Source organism: Salvelinus fontinalis, chromosome 20 (genome assembly GCF_029448725.1).
Source record: "Salvelinus fontinalis isolate EN_2023a chromosome 20, ASM2944872v1, whole genome shotgun sequence".
NCBI classification, from domain to species: Eukaryota; Metazoa; Chordata; class Actinopteri; order Salmoniformes; family Salmonidae; genus Salvelinus; species Salvelinus fontinalis.
In genome coordinates, this window is record NC_074684.1 from 27,578,905 (window position 1) to 27,600,410 (window position 21,506).

Sequence of the window (21,506 nt, forward strand, 5' to 3'; positions counted from 1 at the left end):
CCTCAGTCCCTCGACCAATTAAATGATCAAGAATACTTGCTCGTTTTTAAAATTTCACTATAATAGGATGCATTTGTGTGTTATGTTGTATGGCCTGTCTTACGCAGATAATGATTCACTGTAGTTTCCATGAGTTCTCTTACATAAAGGTAGAATATGTTCCTTTGTCTGGAACACCGCAATATAATCTGATGAATAAAACCAAGGGGACACGAGCTGCAAATGAAATAAGTAGTAAATTCTCTACGGTACTGTCCGAGGCATTTATTTATTATTAGATATGTGAATATTGAAATATAGAAAACATTGACATCTGCCAATCCAGTGGCAACACAGACTAAATGAATCTCAGGTTTAAGTCATCACCCTTCTACGTGTGCTTTGTACTGAACATACAGTATGGCAAACATCACACCACAACATTGTTTCACAATCCAAAGGGCTGGATTGAGACTGAAAATAGACTAATACCAAAATAGGGAGTGTGAAGACAACATATTGAAATTTCAATTGAGTCATTTGGTGTTTTCATAAAACAACAATCATGTTTTTCCCTGCACACAAAATGTCAGTAATTTGATACTACAAATGAAATGAATGCATTCATTGTATTCTGTATTGTCATGAATATGTAACTGGGTTAGTATCCTGCATATGACTGCACTTGGTTCCATTGGTGTCAGCCAGTAGTGTCAAACGTTCTGTTTTATTTAGAATGTGTTTGTATGTTATCAACCGCTATTAGCATGGACAAGCTGTGAGGTCATCATTTAAACGGACGTACCCATGTTTTGGGATGGAGAAACACCAAACAAAGCCAAAATGTGACACACACACAAATGATGGATTTCTCTCTTCAACCAACATGTTGGCTTGTTTGACATATTACAGAGTAGTCGGTCCATTTATCCGCTGTTGGCTTGTTTGGCATATTACATGTTGGCTTGTTTGACATAGTACATGTTGGCTTGTTTGACATATTACAGCGTACTCAGTCCATTTATCCGCTGTTGGCTTGTTTGACATAGTACATGTTGGCTTGTTTGACATAGTACATGTTGGCTTGTTTGACATATTACAGAGTACTCAGTCCATTTATCCGCTGTTGGCTTGTTTGACATATTACAGAGTACTCAGTCCATTTATCTGCTGTTGGCTTGTTTGACATATTACATGTTGGCTTGTTTGACATATTACATGTTGGCTTGTTTGACATATTACAGAGTACTCAGTCCATTTATCCGCGGTTGGCTTGTTTGACATATTACAGAGTACTCAGTCCATTTATCCGCTGTTGGCTTGTTTGACATAGTACAGAGTACTCAGTCCAATTATCCGCTGTTGGCTTGTTTGACATATTACATGTTGGCTTGTTTGACATATTACATGTTGGCTTGTTTGACATATTACATGTTGGCTTGTTTGACATATTACAGAGTACTCAGTCCATTTATCTGCTGTTGGCTTGTTTGACATATTACATGTTGGCTTGTTTGACATATTACAGAGTACTCAGTCCATTTATCCGCGGTTGGCTTGTTTGACATATTACAGAGTACTCAGTCCATTTATCCGCGGTTGGCTTGTTTGACATATTACAGAGTACTCAGTCCATTTATCCGCTGTTGGCTTGTTTGACATAGTACAGAGTACTCAGTCCAATTATCCGCTGTTGGCTTGTTTGACATATTACATGTTGGCTTGTTTGACATATTACATGTTGGCTTGTTTGACATATTACATGTTGGCTTGTTTGACATATTACAGAGTACTCAGTCCATTTATCCGTTGCGGTCTTTTTATCCTACCATGCTTTGTCACTGTCACTGATCAGACTTTGTCAGCATCCCAAATGGCACCCTATTCCCTATATAGTGCACAGGTTTTGACCACAGCTTTGGTCAGAAGTAGTGCTCTATATAGGGAGTAGGGTGCCATTTGGGATAAATCCTGTGTGAATTTGCCGAACTGCTTGGCCTTGCAGCTCCCTCACCGGGAGCAGCAGCAGTTCTGGCATTGTGTGTGAATCCAGTCAATCATCCGTAAAAACACAACACCACACATGTAATGAAAGAGAAGGAAAATAAATAAGGCAGCGCTCCGAGAAGGTCACATCAGTTCTTGAATAAAAAAAACATTTCTCAACTATCTTCATTGAAAAAAAAATAACATTTGTAAGCTATGGCTGCGAGCAGAGAATTAACATCTAAAATTCCCTAGGCTTGGTCCTATCAATGTTTTTGTGACACTTCGCACTCTACTCCATTCAATTGACATCCAGAATTCCATACAAAAATAAAGGTAGAATCATAAAAAATGTAATTATTTCTATGGGAAGATTTCTCAGGCTTTGGTTAGACCGGTATTCATTTTTGCTGGATTTTTTTTCTCAGGCCAGTTTCTAAAGGGGGGTTAAGACTGTGTGTAGCAGCTGCTGATTGGTTCACAACTTCATTCAAGGCATCCAATAAGGGAGCCAGAGATTACAACGTGTTAACAAATATTGCAAAAACATCCCATCGAATAAGCAAAATATTTTCAATATATATTCAAAACATTAGCATATTTTGAATGTTTTTGAGTTCAACAGCCTTACATGAAACCATTGGAAATAAATGTTTTCAAAAAATAGCACTCATAGTAAATTAACAATTCAATGTAGTCGTGAGATTTCAAATACACATGATAAACTAACAACATTAGAAAAATATGCTATAGAAGCTGAAAAGCTGAAATGTCTCTTGGATTTCTTTTATTGTAGCCATTTTTCTGGGTTGAATGGCAGTGCAAATGTTTATTACTGTTGCTGAGGGATTCCCCAACTAACCAACCACTTAGGGTTCGTCTTTCAGGCTCATGAGACAGACTGTATATCAGAGGTATTCAACTTTTACCCTACGAGGTCCGGAGCCTGCTGGTTCACTGTTCTACCTGATAATTAATTGCACCCACCTGGTGTCCCAGGTCTAAATCAGTCCCTGATTAGAGGGGAAGAATGAAAAAATGCAGTGGAACTGGCATCTAGGTCCAGAGTTGAATGAGGGCTGTATATTATGGCTTGTAGAGAACAGTCAGTGAAGAGAGAATCCACATACGTAGGGTCTCTGGAATGTGATGAAAACCAAACAACCTGAAGATTCTCGATCTCGATCGTCACGCCTTTCCTTCCAACACCACGAATGTGTTCCCATGTCATGCTACTGTACCACCACACATCTGCCTGTCCACTGCAGCAACTCCTGTCTGTTCCATGTGGTAATGCACAATGACACCTTTATGCACATACATATAGGGTACATGCATCTCCCCCTGTTTAAGCTTATAGTCTCAGCCAGCAGTAGCAGGTTCCAGGGACCCAAGCACCAGCCATGGGTCTCCGAGTCCCAGGATGCCCTGTGAACTCCTGAAACGTGCAGCCTGCAGGTAGTCCTCCCAGCCACTAGGGGTCCTCTTCCATGTCATCCAGGTTGGGCGCCATGATGAAGTGCTTGGGATAATGCAGGCTCCGCTCGTCGGCGTGCTCCTCCCAGCGGGCGTCGTCGCTCTCGTGGGTGATGTAGCGCTCCCCTCTGCGTGTCTCAAACTCTCGCAGGTCCAGCCACGTCTGATAGTCCTGGAGGATGGAAGGGAAGTGTAGGAGGAGTCTATTGTCATTACTAAACTGCAAGGAGAAGTACAGGAGGACTTTCATAGATCCTTAGAGGGAGTAAGTTCTATTTCCATAGCAGAGTGAACTGAACATCATAGACATGTGCTGCATTTAATGATGTGATGAACGTAGTGTGACAAAGTAGTCACTGTGCAGGTGTGTTACCTGAAGCCAGGGGTGACTGAGAGACTTGTCCACACTGTAACGCTTCCTCATCTTCACCTGGAGGAGGTTGTTGATCAGGTCTGTGGCTGTGGGTATGGATGGACCAACATGAACAACATTGACATCAGAAACAAGTGATATCTACATTTCCATCCATCCCTCTACTCTGGCCACTCCAGACTAGAATGAAATACATGGCTACCTCTAGGTTGAGTCAATTAGGACTACAAAACTATTCTGCTGTTCTCAGTCTCAAAGTCCCAAAGACATTTCAAAGATGAGCAGTAGGCCTCTTTTTCTGAGGTGGAAGATTGAAGGGGACACACCCTGAGAGGTGAAGACCACTGGTAAAACCACAGCAAATGTTATCTTTATTTAACTAAGCAAGTCAGTTAAGAACAAATTCTTATTTACAATGACGCCCTACCCCGGCCAAACCCGGACAACGCTGGGCCAATTGTGCGCCGCCCTATGGGACTCCCAATCACGGCCGGATGTGATACAGCCTGGATTCAAACCAGGGACTGTAGTGACACCTCTTGCACTGAGATGCAGTGCCTTAGACCGCTGCACCACTCGGGAGATAGGTAAATAGATGATCTACAGGTCGACCCACACAGGCTACATCCAAAATGGCACCCTATTCCCTACTATACATATGGGCCCTGATCAAAATATAGGGTGCCATTTGGGGTGCATGCACTTCTCTTACCCTCTCCAGAGATGTCCTTCCAGGGGTTGGAAGGGTACATGAAGGCAGCGTTCTGGATCTGGTCGTTGATGTCCTCGTCCTCATTGAAGGGGAAGGTCCCACTGAGGCTGACGTAAACGATCACACCTACCGACCACATGTCCAGGGAACGGTTGTAACCTTTACTGCGTAGGACCTCGGGTGCCAGGTAGGCGGGTGTGCCGACCACAGAGCGCCTGAACGACTTCTCGCCAATGATGCGAGCGAAGCCGAAGTCACATAGCTTCACCTATAGGAACACACATTGGAACCAAGGCCATCACTGAGCTGTCATTCCTTATGGGTAAGTTCCATTTTCTATTATTTAGTTAGCAAAGTAATTATAAGTGATTGATAACAAGTTCTCTTTTCCAATAACAACCTGGTTAAATAAAGCATTAGCATAATGAGTTAGTACTTCAGTTAGCTTGTTGTGGTGGACCACAGACTTACGTAAATGGAACATAGTAACAGAATCAGTGTTTCCATTGCATCATGTTGTGGTGGATAGCTCATGCACTCACCTGAGGGAAGGGCTCCGCTGAGGCCAGCAGCACATTCTCAGGCTTCAGGTCACAGTGGACAATGTTCTTAAAATGGAGGTGCCTCAGAGCCACTAGGATCTGCGGGTCAGGAAGCACATGGGGTGACTTACTTCTGGCTGAGCTATGGTACTTGTCATTACAGTGGCTGTCCACTGGCTGGGCTGTATTGTGTAATTACCTCTAAAAGGTACTAGGCCTAGGTTCCACCAACTGAATTTTGCTCTGCCTAGAGTAACCCTGAAGTACCCCCTCATGTGCATTTTAACAGTAGGTCTATGGTCTCATGAGTCTTCTCAAGTACCCTCTGTTGATTGGCCAAGTACCCCCTGTTGATTGGCCAAGTACCCCCAGGCGTTCTAGTACCACTGGTTGAGAACCACTGGCCTAGGGTAAGGATTTGGGTAACTGTTTTAGGTACAGTGTAATAATGATTCATTACATTTACATTTACATTACATTTAAGTCATAGTTATTACATTGTACTTACAGGAACAATTATAAAGTAATAAAAACACTGTATGCAAGGTGTTACCGTGTTGGTCATTACGAGGTAGATCACAGATATTACTGAGTACTGAGTAGTGACCTGTGTGACCAGGAACTTGGTGAGACGCTCAGGGAGCTTGCTCTTCTCACTGGACAGGATCGTCTCCAGCATGTCTCCATGGAGCTTCTCCATGACAACAAAGACCCTCTCGGGGGTCTCGAACATGCACTCCAGGTTGACGATGCCAGGATGGTGAAGGTTCTGACAGGCAGGGAGACAGGAATTCAATTCAATTAGTTTAAAAGATCATTTATCCCTGATGTGCAATTAGAGGGAGAAGACCTTAGAGACAAATACACTATGGGCTGGGTGACAGATGACCTCAACTATGATGAGCAAAGTGATGCATGCATACAGTATTATATATATATATATACACACTGCTCAAAAAAATAAAGGGAACACTTAAACAACACAATGTAACTCCAAGTCAATCACACTTCTGTGAAATCAACCTGTCCACTTAGGAAGCAACACTGCATGGAGGCGCTACCAGGAGACAGGCCAGTACATCAGGAGACGTGGAGGAGGCCGTAGGAGGGCAACAACCCAGCAGCAGGACCGCTACCTCCGCCTTTGTGCAAGGAGGAGCACTGCCAGAGCCCTGCAAAATGACCTCCAGCAGGCCACAAATGTGCATGTGTCTGCTCAAACGGTCAGAAACAGACTCCATGAGGGTGGTATGAGGGCCCGACGTCCACAGGTGGGGGTTGTGCTTACAGCCCAACACCGTGCAGGACGTTTGGCATTTGCCAGAGAACACCAAGATTGGCAAATTCGCCACTGGCGCCCTGTGCTCTTCACAGATGAAAGCAGGTTCACACTGAGCACATGTGAAAGACGTGACAGAGTCTGGAGACGCCGTGGAGAACGTTCTGCTGCCTGCAACATCCTCCAGTATGACCGGTTTGGCGGTGGGTCAGTCATGGTGTGGGGTGGTATTTCTTTGGGGGACCGCACAGCCCTCCATTTGCTCGCCAGAGGTAGCCTGACTGCCATTAGGTACCGAGATGAGATCCTCAGACCCCTTGTGAGACCATATGCTGGTGCGGTTGGCCCTGGGTTCCTCCTAATGCAAGACAATGCTAGACCTCATGTGGCTGGAGTGTGTCAGCAGTTCCTGCAAGAGGAAGGCATTGATGCTATGGACTGGCCCGCCCGTTCCCCAGACCTGAATCCAATTGAGCACATCTGGGACATCATGTCTCGCTCCATCCACCAACGCCACGTTGCACCACAGACTGTCCAGGAGTTGGCAGATGCTTTAGTCCAGGTCTGGGAGGAGATCCATCAGGAGACCATCCGCCACCTCATCAGGAGCATGCCCAGGCGTTGTAGGGAGGTCATACAGGCACGTGGAGGCCACACACACTACTGAGCCTAATTTTGACTTGTTTTAAGGTCATTACATCAAAGTTGGATCAGCCTGTAGTGTAGTTCCACTGTAATTTTGAGTGTGACTCCAAATCCAGACCTCCATGGGTTGATAACTTTGATTTCCATTGATAATTTTTGTGTGATTTTGTTGTCAGCACATTCAACTATGTAAAGAAAAAAGTCCAGGCCCGTCTGAAGTTTGCCAATGACCATCTGGATGATCCAGAGGAGGAATGGGAGAAGGTCATGTGGTCTGATGAGACAAAAATAGAGCTTTTTGGTCTAAACTCCACTCGCCGTGTTTGGGGAAGAAGAGGAAGAAGGATGAGTACAACCCCAAGAACACCATCCCAACCGTGAAGCATGGAGGTGAAAACATCATTCTTTGGGGATGCTTTTCTGTAAAGGGGACAGGACGACTGCACCGTATTGAGGGGAGGATGGATGGGGCCATGTATCGCGAGATCTTGGCCAACAACCTCCTTCCCTCAGTAAGAGCATTGAAGATGGGTCGTGGCTGGGTCTTCCAGCATGACAACGACCCGAAACACACAGCCAGGGCAACTAAGGAGTGGCTCCGTAAGAAGCATCTCAAGGTCCTGGAGTGGGCTAGCCAGTCTCCAGACCTGAACCCAATAGAAAATCTTTGGAGCGAGCTGAAAGTCCATATTGCCCAGCGACAGCCCCGAAACCTGAAGGATCTGGAAAAGGTCTGTATGGAGGACTGGGCCAAAATCCCTGCTGCAGTGTGTGCAAACCTGGTCAAGAACTACAGGAAATGTATGATCTCTGTAATTGTAAACAAAGGTTTCTGTACCAAATATTAAGTTCTGCTTTTCTGATGTATCAAATACTTATGTCATGCAATAAAATGCTAATTAATTACTTAAAAATCATACAATGTGATTTTTGGGATTTTTGTTTTAGATTCCGTTTCTCACAGTTGAAGTGTACCTATGATGAAAATTACAGACCTCTACATGCTTTGTAAGTAGGACAACCTGCAAAATCGGCAGTGTATCAAATACTTGTTCTCCCCACTGTATATATACACACACACTGAGTGTAGAAAACATTAAGGACACCTGCTCTTTCCAGGACATAGACTAACCAAGTGAATCCAGGTGAAAACTATGATCCCTTATTGATGTCACCACTTCAAACTTCAATCAGTGTAGATAAAGGGGAGGAGACCGGTTAAAGAATGATCTTTAAGCCTGGAGACAATTGAGGCATGGATTGTGTACGTGTGCCATTCAGAGGGTGAATGGGCAAGACAAAAGATTTCAGTGCTTTGAGCGGGGTCTGGTAGTAGGTGTTAAGGAGCACCGGTTTGTGTGAAGAACTGCAATGCTGCTAAGTTTTTCATGTGTATCAAGAATGGTCCACCAACCAAAGGGCATCCATTCAACAGTGAAGAGGCGACTACGGGATGCTGGCCTTCTAGGCAGAGTTGCAAAGAAAAAGACATCTCAGACTGGCCAATAAAAATAAAATATTAAGATGGGCAAAAGAACACAGACACTATATATATATATATATATATATATATATATAAAACATGATTTACTACAGGGTTTTCATCAACTAACACCCCACTCCACATCGTGGATATGATGTATGTACCAGGGTCCACAGGCGTGCTCTGAAATCTGAAAAAGTCAAACATTTCTTCACAACAGTCTCACAAATCTAGCATGAGACCACAAAACCAAATCTTTATGTTTCACTACTGTTGTGAAGTGAAACAATAGTGAAACGTGGCCACTTTAGATTCCCAGGCTATCAGGGTCTAGACTGGCTGTAAAAGAGCCAGGCTTCTCTGTCTTTTATCTACCTGGAGAATGGCCACCTCGTTCCTCAGCTGGCTCTCCTGCTTGGTAGGGAACCTCATCTTGTCGATGATTTTGATGGCCACGTCTCTCCCAGTCTTTCTGTGTTTACCTACACATGAGAGTGAATAGGATAATTCACAGGCTACTCGCTGCAGATTGTAGCAAATGAACTGTGTATTTCTTCCTCTGTCTCGAACTATAGAACAGACAGAGAAAGGAATTCTAATAAAAGTTGATTTGCATAACATAGAAAGAACAATAAGTAGTCTTCCCCTCCCAGTGATTGAAACTATAAAGAGAGGAAACGTGGATGGATGGATGGATGTACATGAAGCCAAACGGAAGGTAACACTTCCTCTACCTCGCTCTCCAACTAAGGTGCATGAATTGAGGAGCAAACTGAACTCTTGGAGGACAGTGGAAGTTGATAAAAGTGCTTTGTTATTGGTAAAAGTAAAACCAAACCATTTCGGCCCTTTAGCCTTCATCAGGGCTGAATTTCATCTCCACTTCACCATGTACATGAAGCCAACAGAAATACTGTAGAGTCAGTCTGACTTACCTCCATACACAATCCCAAACTGGCCCGACCCAAGGACCTCATCAGCAAAGATCTGGTAGACTGAACTGATATCCTGAAGAAGAGAAAAGACATGGTGTCCTCAAAGTATCCAGACCCCTTCACTTTTTCCACATTTAGTTAGTCTTATTCTAAAATTGATTAAATTGTCGTACCCACTCATCAATCTGCACACAATAACCCATAATGACAAAGCAAAAACTAGTTTTTAGAAATGTTTGACAATTTATTAAAAACATTTGTTTCACATTTACATAAGTATTCAGACCCTTTACTAGTTACTTTGTTAAAGCACCTTTGTCAGCGATTACAGCATTGAGTTCTTCGGTAGGGTGCTACAAGCTTGGCACACATGTATTTGGGGAGTTTCTCCCATTCTTCTCTGCAGATCCTCTCAAGCTCTGTCAGGTTGGAAGGGGAGCATCGCTGCATAGTTATTTTCAGGTCTCTCCAGAGATGTTCGATCAGGTTCAAGTCCGGGCTCTGGCTGGACCACTCAAGGACATTCAGAGACTTGTCCCGAAGCCACTCCTGCGTTGTCTTGGCTGTGTGCTTAGGGTCGTTGTCCTGTTGGAAGGTGAACCTTCGCCCCAGTCTGAGGTCCTGAGCAGGTTTTCATCAAGGATATCTCTGTACTTTGCTCTGTTCATCTTTCCCTCAAATCCTGACTAGTCTCCCAGTACCTGCCGTGGAAAAACCTCCCCACAGCATGATGCTGCCACCACCATGCTTCACCGCAGGGATGATGCCAGGTTTCCTCCAGACGTGACACTTGGCATTCAGGCCAAAGAGTTCAATCTTGGTTTCATCAGACTAGAGAATCTTGTTTCTCATGGTCTGAGAATCCTTTAGGTGCCTTTTGGCCAGTTCCAAGCAGGCTGTCATGTGCCTTTTATTGAGGAGTGGCTTACGTCTGGCCACTCTACCATAAAGGCCTGATTGGTGGAGTGCTGCAGAGATGGTTGTCCTTCTGGAAGGTTCTCCCATCTCCACAGAGGAACTCTGGAGCTCTGTCAGAGTGACCATTGTGTTCTTGGTCACCTCCCTGACCAAGGCCCTTCTCCCCCGATTGCTCAGTTTGGCCTTGCGGCCAGCTCTAGGAAGAGTGTTGGTGGTTCCAAACTAATTCCATTTAAGAATTATGGAGGCCACTGTGTTCTTGAGGACCTTCAATGCTGCAGACATTTTTTGATACCCTTCCCCAGATCTGTGCCTTGACAATCCTGTCTCGGAGCTCTACGGACAATACCTTCGACCTCATGGTTTTGTTGGTTTTTGCTCTGACATGCACTGCCAACTGTGGGACCTTATATAGACAGGTGTGTGCCTTTTCAAATCATGTCCAATCAATTGAATTTACCACAGGTGGTCGCCAATCAAGTTGTAGAAACATCTCAAGGATGATCGATGGAAACAGGATGCACCTGAGCTCAATTTCAAGTCTCATAGCAAAGGGTCTGAATTCTTATGTAAATAAGGTATTTCTGTTTTAAAATTTTTATAAAATTGCTAACATTTCTAAAAACCTGTTTTCGCTTTGTCATTATGGGGTATTGTATGTAGATTGATGAGGAAGAACATGTATTTAATCCATTTTAGAATAAGGCTGTAAAGTAACAAAATGTGGAAAAAGTCAAGGTATTTGAATACTTTCCGAATGCACTGTATATTTCACTAAACGGACAATCCATCTAACATTTTGCAGATATCTAATATTTTTTATATTCCTAAATTCCTTATCAGGAATGCTTGTGGAGCTGTAGCTATACACAGCTAATATGCTGTATTGGATAGACACTTACCACATTCTCTGTGATCTGTGAGTTAGACACTGATATGCTGATTGAAATGTCCTCTGAAGAGACAAGAAACAGATTATGTGAGGCTTCGAAAATAGTAAATGATCAAGCATTATTTGAAGCAGGACACACCAAGGACACATGGTAATGTTCTTAGTTAAGTATATTTTGATATATATTTTAATAACAACTAAATCCTAACTGGCCTGAGTGGCAGTCTGTTTGTGCTTTAATGCCAACTCGTTGTCATACTATGGCTTGACAGCAATGGCGTTGGCGAGAGCACACGGATCTGGGACCAGGCTAGAGCCACTATTCAGTAGTAGAAACCCGCAAGGCGAAAGCCCAGCCTGTACGTTCAGTACGTTTCCATTGGGGTTTCCATTGATTCTGAACCCAGGCCCAGCCGTGGTGGTTAAGGTCGTATCCAGTGTTCTATACCAGCACTCTGTCCCAGTAGTGGGCCACCAAATACCAATCAGCTGGGTCAACCAAAGGCTGGGTTTATGTAACACAATCCATAGAGAAATATATAATACTGTCTGTATTGTATGCACAGGCCAGTGGCACAAAGTCTGTATCCCAAACTATGCCCTATGTAGTTCACTACTTTTGACAAGAATCATTGCATAAGGAATAGGTGCCATTTGGGATGCAGACAATCTCGATGCAAAATTGAACCCAAAGACCTCGACCAATACGGCCTTCTTTTTAATTGGTCTTGCAGTAAATAGGCCACTAGTTTGAGCATGTCTATGGACAGTTCTTTGTGTGACAGTAGTTAACCATCAAATGACCAAACATCGCTCACTGGCCTTATACTTCTTTGTGTGACTACAGATTGTTTGAGTTTAATGATGTTATATCACTCTCCATTAATTAAATGATGGGAGGAATTTTCCTATCACTAATCACAGCCAGAGAGAAATCAAAAAGAGCTTGGAAATCCCCTAAAATCTCTTAAATCGTCTTAAAATGCCACCATTTAATTTTCCAGTAATACACTTTGAGCAGGCAGCGGGAGGTCACAGCTGTGCGCACACACACACACGCCCATAAAAACATACAAATTGCGTGACATTACATTTGCCTGATCTCCTCAGCAGATCTCAATCACATTAGCAGCAGGCCAGGGTACTATTCTACTCACTGTGATCCTTGCCCTGTCCGGGGCCAGTGTAGACACTGGGTTGCGGAGTGACGGGCATCAGGGCCTGCCGGATGGCCTTCTCCCAGCCCTGGGCCACCTCCAGCCCCACACCCGTGGCAGCCAGGGTAGGGTTATGGAAGTGACCACTGTTATTCTCCCCCACGTAGTAGACCATAGTGGCAGTGATGATCTCGAAGCAGTGGGGGTTGCTGCCCTGGGCCAGGCTGTGGAAGTCCTGCGCCTGCTCCACCTGCAGGATTTCTGACAGGGGGATCTCCTGAGGACGGAGTCAGAGGAGCAGGGTCAAAGGTCACCAAAGGTCACAACGGATTGTCAGCCAATCAAACGACCCGTGAGGCTGAGGTACTCCAATCAGCTGCTAAAAAGTACACCTATAGCGTCCTAACGTCTAACTGTCCCAGGAATAACTACACTCTCAGCTCTACCAGGTCTCCTCTCTCCTCTTCTCAGCTCTGGTTTCTACTCTCTTCTCCTCACTCTCTGACAGCCTTTGAGGAATGAAGTGTGTGGGGCTTTTCAAGTCCATTTGAACATTCCGCTGCTGTAGCCGAGCGAACCAACACACCCACAAGGAGAAAAAACATCAGAGAGAGAGAGAGAGAGAGAATTGCTGGCCAGCCAATCGTCTCAGTCAGCCCAGTCTGCTGCACCCATCCGGGCCTCTGTCGCCAGTATCAGATTAACTGCTTGTGGTTTGACGAGCGTGCCACATGACAGGGCGCTCCGCCGGGTCAGGGGGGAAGCAAAGCGCTCCCCTGATTAAAAGGCAGGACGTGCCTCCCCGTTCTGGGCACGAGGCATGCTGGCAGCCTGCCAGGCAGGCAGGGATGGAGGAACGACCAGAGACACCACAGGGAAGCCCCCCAGTCCAGTCCTGGCACTGACGGTCGGTCTGCCACAGGAGGAGCATGCTCAGAGATTCAGCCACAGGGCTCTCTCTATCTATCTCTGTCTCTCTCTGTCTCTCTCTCTCTCTCTCTGTCTGTCTGTCTGTCTCTCTCTCTCTGTCTGTCTGTCTCTGTCTCTGTCTCTGTCTCTCTCTCTGTCTCTCTCTCTGTCTCTCTCTCTGTCTCTCTCTCTCTCTCTCTCTCTGTCTCTCTCTCTGTCTCTCTCTCTCTGTCTGTCTCTCTCTCTCTGTCTGTCTCTCTCTCTGTCTGTCTGTCTGTCTCTCTCTCTCTCTCTCTCTCTCTCTCTCTCTCTGTCTCTCTCTCTCTCTGTCTCTCTCTTTGTCTCTGTCTCTCTCTCTGTCTCTCTCTCTGTCTCTCTCTCTGTCATGCAAAAAGAACATGAAAGGAGGAGAGAATAGAGAGGGAAAAGACTGCCTTGCCTGTCTGTCTGTGGGAGGATGAGGGCAACACCTTACTTTCTTCAAATAACACCACAAGTGTTACTAAAATGTTCACTACATAAATAGAAAGCAATAACTGGAATGACAGGACCTTTTCTAGCTTGTCTCCAAGCTTCACACTACACTTTAGACCTGTCACTTTTGACCTGTCAATGTCTTTTTGTTGTCTGTGTAACTTCTATAATTGGACAGAGACGTCTAATAAGAGATGTGATGACCGGTCTTGTACCTTGTAATACTTGGTTCCTGTTTCGTTCTGCAGCAGGGTCAGACACTTGCTGTCCAGCCTCCAGTAATGCCTCTTCCTCTGAAAACAAAAACCGATCAAAGCAGTGAGTTATCATCAAAACCTCAAATAGCATCTCTGAAAAATACTATTGACTCGCAATCTCTTTTTTTTTTTTTTTTTTTAGATGATCCAAGAGGTTTCTTACCAGGTTGTCTCGGCTGGTGTAGTGGACCATCCATCCCTCCCGAACCATGGTTGAGCTCTTCCGCTTGGTTTGTTTTATGGACTGAACCACCCGCATTAGGGGGATGAAACTGCTTGTCATGGGGCTACACAAAATGACAAGAGCACGTATGAACAAATGTATGCCTACCCACTGGGCACAGACATCAGTTTAACGACACGTTTTGATTTACATTTGGTTGAGACATGTCACCATGTCATTGGATTTGGGTTAAATGTTGGGTGAAAAAAATAGGAAATGCCCTTAAGTTGATGACTTTTTGCAACTCCAATGAGTTGTCCACATTGATTCACTTCTGTTAGGGGGGTGGAAATGACGTCGAAACAACATTGGTTCAACCCATTTTTGGGTAATGTCAATTGCCAAATCGTTGACATACATTTATAAAGCTTATGTGATGTAACAACAAACTCACAACTATTTTCATATACGAAACGCAACAGAACACAAGGAACTCCACAATTGAACGCATCTGTACACATTATACGTATTCATTTCATTAAACATCATATTCCTTCCAGTCCAGTGCTAGCCTGTGCTGGCTGAGTTGGGAGAGATGAGACTCTCACGGGACATGACATAAATCTAGCCAAAGACCAACTCTAGTGCCAGAAGAATGTTACAGCCTTATGTCCCACCCGGGGAGAAGAGGACTAAGGGCTCTATTCAATCTGTGTCGCAGAAGTTCAGCTTTACAGCGCGATTGAAATTTAAAGGCAATGTTACTGCGTTAGCAGAGAATGCATTCATGGTAAATGCTGCATATGTCGGCTCAATCGGAAATTACCTTTAAGTTTCTATTGCGCAATCTGTAACACTTCGGTGATACAGATTGAATATGGCCCTAAGTAAGTACCTGATAGCCTTCACTGTGTCCTCGTCCTTGTCCCCATCCAGACAGGGCCCTTCAATGTAGAACTTATCGTCTGGGGTGGAGGGCTCCTCTGGGTCTTCCATGCTCTGGCTGCCCTCACTGTTCACATCACTGTTGTCCACCTCCATGGTGGTCTCAGAGTCGGGGCCAGGACTGGCTGGTTCTGGGGCAGGAGACACAGTAGGAGGGGCGTGATATTGATTCATCAATGGATTGATTGATTGATTTGAAACAATTAAGTACAACAAATCCCAGAGGATGACACATTAAATACACTTATTTCCACTGTGGTCCTCATGTGGTAAAGGTATGTACTGCTTACTAGCCTGGGTCCCTACTGTATGAGCTGTACATGTGGTAAAGGTATGTACTGCTTACTAGCCTGGTATCCTACTGTATGAACTGTACATGTGAAGAGTTGGCTACAGTACATAGCGTATGGGACCTGGCTAACTACTTACTACATGGGGGAGGCATTCTTCCACATATCCATCAATACATTCAATACACTGCTTTTGACTAAATAGTGGGGACAAGTTATGGAGGCAATTTTAGTTAGCTATACACTTGAGACAAACTTACCTCCATTAAAGGAAACCTCACCAAGGCAGTCTCTGGGTATCTTGGCTGCACATCTCTTATGGCAGTTAAATTTACAATCTGAAAACATGAAGATTCAACATCACGTTCACTCAACCGACTGTACGAAGAGGCCATATGGACATATCTATGCACATCATAGTCACATTAATATCTTACATCTACTGTACATCTAATCATTTGAATTAGATTATATATTTTATTTAACCTTTATTTAACTAGGCAAGTCAGTTAAGAACAAATTCTTATTTAAAATGACGACCTACCCCGGCCAAACCCTAACGTAACCCAGACGATGCTGTGCCAATTGTGCGCCTCCCTATGGGACTCCCAATCACGGCCGGTTGTGATACAGCCCGGATCGAACCCGGGTATGTAGTGACACCTCTAGCACTGCAATGCAGTGCCTTAGACCGCTGTGCCACTCAGGATCCCTCTATCTACACAACATAATTCCAGTGTTTGGAGTGCCTCACCTTTGCACTGCATGCCCTGGCGGAACAGGCCTTTCAGCAGGCGTTTACAGAACTGGCAGATGGTTGGTCTGGTGTAGGTGTGCACTGAGAAGGTGTGAGGCACCTTGACCCTTCCCAGCACCATCTTCTCCATCCAGATAGGCCTGCCGCTCAACAGACTGTTACCCTTCCCTGCCCCCTGGAGAGGGCGCTGCTGAGGGGATGAGAGAGAGATAGAGACAGAGAAAGAAGAGGAGAGACAGACAGAGAGAGGGTAGGGGATGGGTGAGGTAGTAGAACGGGGAAATTGAAGGAAAAGATAAGATAGCACAAGAGAAAGAGTACATTCGTTAAAAAAATATGGAAATCATTCCAGACATTACTATACTGTATTTTATGTTGTATCATCTCTACAGACTGTAATGTTCTGAATAACATCTCACACAGATTTTATTGTACAGTATTTTCAGTCACCACTTCTTTAGAAAGGTACTGGACACACAGGCAGGAGAGAAGTAGTGTAAAACAAAAAGGAAGAGATTTCATTGGGTGACGATGAATAGAGCTTATGAAAAGGCTTTGTTTCATCAGCCTTGACTGGGAGGCAGCAGAGCAGAGTCAAACATGCTGCAGGTCTGTCTTGACTGGGAGGCAGCAGAGCAGAGTCAATCATGCTGCAGGTCTGTCTTGACTGGGAGGCAGCAGAGCAGAGTCAAACATGCTGCAGGTCTGTCTTGACTGGGAGGCAGCAGAGCAGAGTCAAACATGCTGCAGGTCTGTCTTGACTGGGAGGCAGCAGAGCAGATTCAAACATGCTGCAGGTCTGTCTTGACTGGGAGGCAGCAGAGCAGATTCAAACATGCTGCAGGTCTGTCTTGACTGGGAGGCAGCAGAGCAGAGTCAAACATGCTGCAGGTCTGTCTTGACTGGGAGGCAGCAGAGCAGAGTCAAACATGCTGCAGGTCTGTCTTGACTGGGAGGCAGCAGAGCAGAGTCAAACATGCTGCAGGTCTGTCTTGACTGGGAGGCAGCAGAGCAGAGTCAACCACGCTGTATCACCTTTACTGTATCTTATTGGTAATAATTGTCTTATCACAAGTTCATACATAGCTAGGTACACAGTGTTGGGGAGTAGTGAACTAAATGTAATTTTACTAGTAATTTAGTTAGATTTTGCAGTAGCTTGGTGGTAGTTGAACTAAATTCAAATCTTGGTAGTGTTTTCAGAACTTTTTACTTTTTGTGGTGGTGTAGCTAACTAACTACTGGAACTACACACAACTTTTTTTGCTAAAATAAAATATGGGTGAAGTAAGCAAGAATTTCCTTTCTTTTTCAGCATCAGACCTGCCTAAATCTCACTGTGGTTAATAGGCTAAGAACACATCCTGTTAACACCTGACTCCAGAGTCATCGGTTCTTGCAATTTGTAGTCTATGACATTTTAGATTTAGATATGATCATTTTTCACAAAGTGGTTTGGGGTGTAATGAACTACTTTTTCATAGTAACTTTAGTGAAGTAAACTATATTTTTCTTAAGGGTAGCTTTGGTGTAGCTTAACTTCTTCCAGTGTGAAGTAATTGGTAGCTTGGTAAACTATATTTTCAGAGTAGCTTCCACAACACTGTAGGCACATTTGTTAAAAAGCTATTTCACATCTTGGTGGTCATTTTAAACATCACAACATCAACTTAACTGACCAGAACAAAAGTGCACATTACATAAATATTTTGAGACGCGAATTGCGTGGGAAGGAAAATAATCAAGAGTATTTGATTTTAGCATTATATTATTCAATATATAACGTTATATATTGAACGAGTGAGAAGTGGATTAAGTTAATAATATTACAAATAATCCTTTGTTTGTTTAGACGTGACAATACTGCATGAAGAGGGATGGAAATGACTTTATGAAAGTGATTAATATGAAGAGCCTTGTTTCTTCAGTAAAATGGTTCCTGGGTTTTGGTATGTATACACAGCGTTTTGACATAAACACTCTCTTTAGGCTCCCAACCACTAATTGGCCAGCCTGACTGAGTGTCTGCATACGGAATGCGTGTGTGCGTGTGTGTATGTGTGTATTCGTTCGCGTGTGTGTGTTTGCGTGCATGGGTGTGTGCGTGTGTCTTTGTCAACGCATGCATGCTTGTGTGTTTGTGTGTTGAAGAAATGGAAGCTGTACACAGTAGTACAACAAGCAGTCATGTTAAGTGGAGCAGCAGTTACAACAGCACAGAGAGTTTTGTCCCAAATGACACTCTACTCACTACATAGTGCACTGCTTTTGACCAGAGCCCTATGGGCAATAAATAGGGAACAGAGTACTATTTGGGACAAGGACAGAGAGTGTCCCCCTACCTCTTCCTGGGAAACAGGGACATGTTCGATGGGGGCTGGGCGGGGGACGGACAGCACAGCTCCAGGCAGGGACACGTTGGAGAGCCGTCTCTTTCTCACCCCGCTACAGTTGTTAGGGATCTTAAAGGCGCAGCGCTTGTGGTAGTTCAGCCCACATCCTATAGAGGAGGCACAGTACTTAGAAACCATACATGCTTGTCTCTCTCTCTCTCTCGCTCTCTCTCTCTCTCTCTCTCTCTCTCTCTCTCTATCTCTCTCTCGCTATCTCTCTCTCTCGCTATCTCTCTCTCTCGCTATCTCTCGCTATCTCTCTCTCTCTCTCTCTCTCTCTCTCTCGCTATCTCTCTCTCGCTATCTCTCGCTATCTCTCTCTCGCTATCTCGTCCTCTCTCTCGCTATCTCTCTCTCGCTATCTCTCGCTATCTCTCGCTATCTCTCTCTCACTCTCTCTCTCTCTCTCTCACTATCTCTCTCTTACTCTCTATCCTCTCACTCACTCTCTCGCTATCTCTCGCTATCTCTCGATATCTCGTCCTCTCTCTCTCTCGCTATCTCTCTCTCGCTATCTCTCTATCTCTCACTCTCTCTCTCTCTCTCTCTCTCTCTCTCAGAGTTATAGTGTAGGTCATGTGTATGACCTGTATCCAAGTGAATGTTCAGGGCTGTTTTACTCTTCTATCAGGTTACATATGATGAAAACTTCAACTCTCCTCTGACAATCATCCCGCTCCACAAAGCACTATGAGAGCCCATCCACTGCTTGGCACCACTACAATAAGAAGCACTCAAAGGCTGTTCTGATCAGGACTTGAAAGCAGGGAGCTACACCGTCAATCAAGATATCCTTCTGTACAGTTACCCAGGCTTTGATTCCGGCCTATGTGAGCCAGGAGTTTGATTTGAGGTGAAGCCTAGGTCAGGAGTGACGTGACTGGGATCAGTAGCTCTGGGCTGAGGGGGCACTGGGGCAGGGTCCAGACATACCTTCACATTTGAGGCCCTGTCGGACCAGGCCCCACAGCATCTCCCCACAGTCATCACAGAAAGCCGGGGCCTTGTAGGAGTGCACATACAAGGCATGGGGCCGGATCTGGAAGTCCTCGACAGTGGCTAAAGCTGAGACACAAACACACACTGGGTTAGTGTACTGCAAGAAAAACAATATTAACAAAGAAGCGAGACAAGCATGGACATGAATACCAGAGGAAATGGATTGTGATGAGTCATGATCAAACCATTAGAATGTTTGAAATTAAGTAGGCCAATCTTTAGCAGAAAGCCAGTAGAAATCGCCCCAATCCTACATGACTGTCATGATGTTAATATTTTTCAACTGTCATTCTGATTCAGAGTGTTGTTAATTCCTTTCAGATACATGTCAAGTACAAAACAGACCCCGCTGATGAACGGGTGGCCGTCCTATTGCCTCTGACCACAAAACATCTCCCCCGTCATTTTCTGTTACTTTCCTGACGATTCTAGCTTCATATTGAATCACCATTTATCGACATCCAGGATGTAACCTACTACTGCCGGACGCTCATTATGGTTGACTTGAACATTGTGCCTTTGTGGTTGTGTTACTATTCAGACACATGAGTGGGTCAAAAGTTTACATACACTAAGTTGACTGTGCCTTTAAACAGCTTGGAAAATTCCAGAAAATGATGTCATGGCTTTAGAAGCTTCTGATAGGCTAAGTGACATAATTTGAGTCAATTGGAGGTGTACCTGTGGATGTATTTCAAGGCCTTCCTTCAAACTCAGTGCCTCTTTGTTTGACATCATGGGAAAATCAAACGAAATCAGCCAAGACCTCAGAAAAAAATATTGTAGACCTCCACAAGTCTGGGTCATCCTTGGGAGCAATTTCCAAACGCCTGAAGGTACCACGTTCATCTGTACAAACAATAGTACGCAAGTATAAACACCATGGGACCACGCAGCCATCATATTGCTCAGGAAGGAGGCGCGTTCTGTCTCCTAGAGATGAACATACTTTGGTGCGAAAAGTGCAAATCAATCCCAGAACAACAGCAAAGGACCTTGTGAAGATATCCACAGTAAAACAAGTCCTATATCAACATAACCTGAAAGGCCGCTCAGCAAGGAAGAAACTACTGCTCTAAAACCGCCATAAAAAAGCCAGACTACAGTTTGCAACTGCATATGGAGACAAAGATCGTACTTTTTGAAGAAATGTCCTCTGGTCTGATGAAACAAAAATAGAACTGTTTGGCCATAATGACCATCGTTATGTTTGGAGGAAAAAGGGGGAACACCATCCCAACCGTGAAGCACAGGGGTGGCAGCATCATGTTGTGGGGGTGCTTTGCTGCAGGAGGGACTGGTGCACTTCACAAAATAGATGGCATCATGAGGATGGAAAATTATGTGGATATATTGAAGCAACATCTCAAGACATCCGTCAGGAAGTTAAAGCTTGGTCGCAAATGGGTCTTTAAATGGACAATGACCCCAAGCATACTTCCAAAGTTGTGGCAAAATGGCTTAAGGACAACAAAGTCAAGGTATTGGAGTGGCCATCACAAAGCCCTGACCTCAATCCTATAGAAATTTTATGGGCAGAACTGAAAACGTGTGTGCAAGAAAGGAGGCCTACAAACCTGACTCAGTTTCACCAGCTCTGTCAGAAGGAATAGGCCAAAATTCATTCAACTTATTGTGGGAAGCTTGTGGAAGGCTACCCGAAAGGTTTGACCCAAGTTAAACAATTTAAAGGCAATGCTACCAAATACTAATTGAGTGTATGTAAACTTCTGACCCACTGGGAATGTGATGAAAGAAATAAAAGCTGAAATAAATCATTCTGTCTACTATTATTCGGACATTTCACATTCTTAAAATAAAGTGGTGATCCTAACTGACCTAAGACAGGGACTTTTTACTAGGATTAAATGTCAGGAATTGTGAAAAACTGGCAGTATTTGGCTAAGGTGCATGTAAACTTCCGACTGCAACTGTATGGGCC

At 44.4% G+C, this 21,506-nt stretch overlaps 1 protein-coding gene across 2 annotated transcripts in view; it reads right to left on the bottom strand.

Annotated features, from left to right (window-relative positions):
• Positions 1-232: 232 nt before the first annotated feature.
• LOC129817615 (serine/threonine-protein kinase D3-like) overlaps positions 233-21,506 on the bottom strand; it is a 72,739-nt gene continuing 51,465 nt past the window's right edge. Inside the window, exons 4-19 of one of the 2 annotated variants that reach the window (XM_055873045.1) lie at positions 19,499-19,630; positions 18,515-18,672; positions 16,170-16,359; positions 15,676-15,753; positions 15,076-15,256; positions 14,181-14,304; positions 13,976-14,053; positions 12,378-12,654; positions 11,231-11,283; positions 9,411-9,483; positions 8,851-8,957; positions 5,676-5,837; positions 5,069-5,167; positions 4,527-4,794; positions 3,815-3,900; positions 233-3,613 (exon numbers count right to left, since the gene is read on the bottom strand). In XM_055873045.1, coding sequence (XP_055729020.1) covers positions 3,440-3,613; positions 3,815-3,900; positions 4,527-4,794; positions 5,069-5,167; positions 5,676-5,837; positions 8,851-8,957; positions 9,411-9,483; positions 11,231-11,283; positions 12,378-12,654; positions 13,976-14,053; positions 14,181-14,304; positions 15,076-15,256; positions 15,676-15,753; positions 16,170-16,359; positions 18,515-18,672; positions 19,499-19,630 — 2,240 coding nt within the window. In that variant the 3' untranslated portion in view covers positions 233-3,439. Of the gene's footprint in view, positions 3,614-3,814; positions 3,901-4,526; positions 4,795-5,068; positions 5,168-5,675; positions 5,838-8,850; positions 8,958-9,410; positions 9,484-11,230; positions 11,284-12,377; positions 12,655-13,975; positions 14,054-14,180; positions 14,305-15,075; positions 15,257-15,675; positions 15,754-16,169; positions 16,363-18,514; positions 18,673-19,498; positions 19,631-21,506 lie in introns of both variants that reach the window. The other variant, XM_055873044.1, reaches the window with a different exon arrangement.